Genomic DNA, 3,003 nt, shown 5'->3' with positions numbered 1-3,003 from the left:
TGATTATAGAGAATAAAATGAAATAAAATGTCCCTTAATTGTTTAAGAAAACATGTTATGACCATAAAAAATGAACAGAGTTCTGTTCTTTAAAGGAGGCCTTCCGTGGTCAAGTTCAAAGGCAGGTGGAACGTTTATTCCACCCAGGGTGACCACTACAGTACTAAATAGAGTTACTAAAAGAACAGTGCAACCAGTTTTAAGGTTTGATAAATCACACTGCAGGTGGTGTAAAATGATTTTATCTGCATATCCTCCACCCATTAATTTGCTGATCTGGTAATAATCATATAATCTGCATATTCATGAAGGCGGACACCATGAATGGGTTGTGACTGCTGTTTTGCTCATCACTGTGCACTGTTAATAAATCTTTGTGTACAATATGGATTTTGTACATGGTTTTATGCATAGTAAAATGATGATAAATCAAGCCCTCAGTGTTGTCAGCAGCTCTGCATGTGTTTGTGTTACAGATGTAAATGAGTGCGGAACCCAACTAAGCAGTTGTGACGTTAACGCAGACTGTTTGAACCACTTTGGCACATACTCCTGCCACTGCAGGCCAGAATTCCAGGACAAGTCCCGCTTGGGATCAGGAGGAACCATCTGCATGAAGACTCAGGCTGCAGGTTGTTCTGCTCTGTTGTTATGTAAAACTCTCTCTCTCTCCTGGAGGTCAGTAGATGACTTGTTGTTTTCTTGCAGGATGCAGCTCAAGTCTGTCCTCAGAGACCAAAGTCGTCTACGTGCTTTTCTTCCTGCTAAGCTCCCTCATTCTAATGCTGGTGGTGGTGGCTGGAACACTCTATCACCGCCACCACCGGGGGGCGTTTTTGGTCCACTGCCGCAGCAACAGCAGCAACATGTCCCCTCCTGATCCAAACAACCACCACCTCCACCCTGATGAAAACTACTCCACCCCTACTGAGTGTGACCTGCCTGCCCCCCCTCCACATGTGAGGTGTACCAAAGAAGGCTGGGCCCCGTTGAAGGAGCGCTGCTCCCCCATGGACCTCACCCTGCTGCGCTTCAACTCCCTGATGCCACCAGACAGCTACACGGATTCACGGGACAGTGGAAAGATGTAAACAAAGTGTGTGTTATCTATATTCATTAAAATCTCTTTAGTTTTCTTTGTTCCTTAGTAAGAACGTTCACTCTATGAAACTTGACTAAATTAAATCACAACAAAACTGCATCGCCTTGTTCTGGATTTTATTTTTCACATCTTCACAGAAACTCCCCAGGTCACAACTATCACTTTTACGATTAAGAATCTGTGTTTTAGGTGTGAATGTGTGTGGGACCCAGCTGGTTTTGTGACATTAAGACACTGTGAACCAGACATGTGATGCACAAGTTTTAGTGTAGATGATGGGGCAGTTAGCAGAAATGTAGGTCAGAAGCTTATTCAACAGTCTATTTTTAACTTGAGTTAAAATTACTCATTGCAAAGTCAAAGTCTGAGCAAAAAATATAAATAAATAAAACCATAAAGTAATAAAATTTGCACATTTTCATATAGTTTGATGGGTCCTTAAAATAAAATTTATGAGCAGATCCAAATGCCATGTGCAGCTGAAGGGAACGATAGACTTTAAACCTACCTATCATATTTCTTGCACAAAAATGCCGCATAAAACTCAATGATTAGGACCAGAGCACAGTGAAACAGTGGAAGTCTCATGTTTTTGACCTGAATCAAAAACTTTGTTTTTCCATGTTCTAGTGGGCTGAGCATTATGAAACTTGGCAGTTACATAGAACTAGTGTACATATGGGGAGGCACAAAGATCCAGATGTGGTCATGGGCAAATTGGCTCTCTACTCTATCCTTCTCCAAACCTCAGCCACTCTTATGACTTACATAGGTACATCAGTCCAGTACTGACAAAAAAAAGTCTTGTGGCAACATATTCTAAAACCTACAAGAAATTGGGCCATTTTGAAAAGATTACAAATTTTGATGATTCTGTCATACCAAACCCTATTTTATCCTCAAATTTCAGCAAATCAACTTCATTTGGACCAAAGCTTCTTAACAAGATGCTGCACAAACGTAACTTTGTGAGAGTGAGATTTTTCTAAATATGCCCATTTCTACTTAAACATGTTGTTGGGGGGTAATGTCACTAAATTGTTCAAACTGTGAAAGAAATGTACATGATAGGCATCCTGTCCTGAACATGGCCATATGCAAATGTTGGGAATTGGCATGATTATTACAGTAATTAAATCAGAGTACCAAGGTATTGTTTTGAAACTTCACAGATGCTTTTTATAGTTATAAATGGAAAACATGGGTGAAAACTAAAATGTTTTCAGTGTTAATAGATAAGTTCAACATGGTGCAAAATAAAATGTCCACAGGGTGGCGTTGCTGACCCACAGATAAATCTGATGGGAGTCTTGATATTTTTGTCTCATCTTGTTTGACATCAGGGGCCCTTTGATGTCAAACAATGTTTATTCCAGTCTTATTCTGAAAGAGGTGATAAATTAACTGGCGACAGGAAGTCTAGCCTTTGTTCTAAGACCTAAGGCAGAAGTATCAGATGAGATAACAGGAGAAGTCATTATTCAAACTTTGAGATGTTGCAGGCAGGATGAAAAAGGTGGAGTTCACAGGAACAATAGTTTGACCGTCTCTTGTTGAGAAGATATTCATGTTTCCGCTACAAAGGCGTCTGGCGGGCGGGCTGACGGGGTGGCAGGTGGACGGGTGCTCGCACCTGGGAGGTCGGGCAGGCAACAAGGCGTCGAGTAGACAGGCCGGCATGCACACACCGGAGCAAGCGGTCGGGCTGGCAGGCAGGTGTCAGGCGGGCAGAAAAGCGGATAGGTGGATGGGCGGACAGGCAGGCGGGCGGGCGGGAAGGCAACAAGGCGTCTGGCAGGCAAACGGGTGGGCGGGTGGGCGGACAGACAAGCACACGCACGCACCGGGGAAGGCAGTTGGGTTGGCAGGCAGGCAGGCACGCGTGCACTGGTGGGGGCAGT

The 3,003-nt window shown here is 43.4% G+C and overlaps 1 protein-coding gene across 1 annotated transcript in view; it reads left to right on the top strand.

The window, feature by feature from the left end:
• zgc:66455 (uncharacterized) overlaps positions 1-1,201 on the top strand; it is a gene marked incomplete at its 5' end in the record, with an annotated part of 21,499 nt that extends 20,298 nt beyond the window's left edge. The window contains 2 exon segments of the mRNA XM_014032905.1: positions 477-632; positions 709-1,201. Coding sequence (XP_013888359.1) covers positions 477-632; positions 709-1,091 — 539 coding nt within the window.
• Positions 1,202-3,003: the final 1,802 nt, after the last annotated feature.

Source organism: Austrofundulus limnaeus, unplaced genomic scaffold (genome assembly GCF_001266775.1).
Source record: "Austrofundulus limnaeus strain Quisiro unplaced genomic scaffold, Austrofundulus_limnaeus-1.0 Scaffold1571, whole genome shotgun sequence".
In the NCBI taxonomy this organism is placed as follows: Eukaryota; Metazoa; Chordata; class Actinopteri; order Cyprinodontiformes; family Rivulidae; genus Austrofundulus; species Austrofundulus limnaeus.
This window is presented reverse-complemented; position numbering and strand designations above follow the sequence as displayed.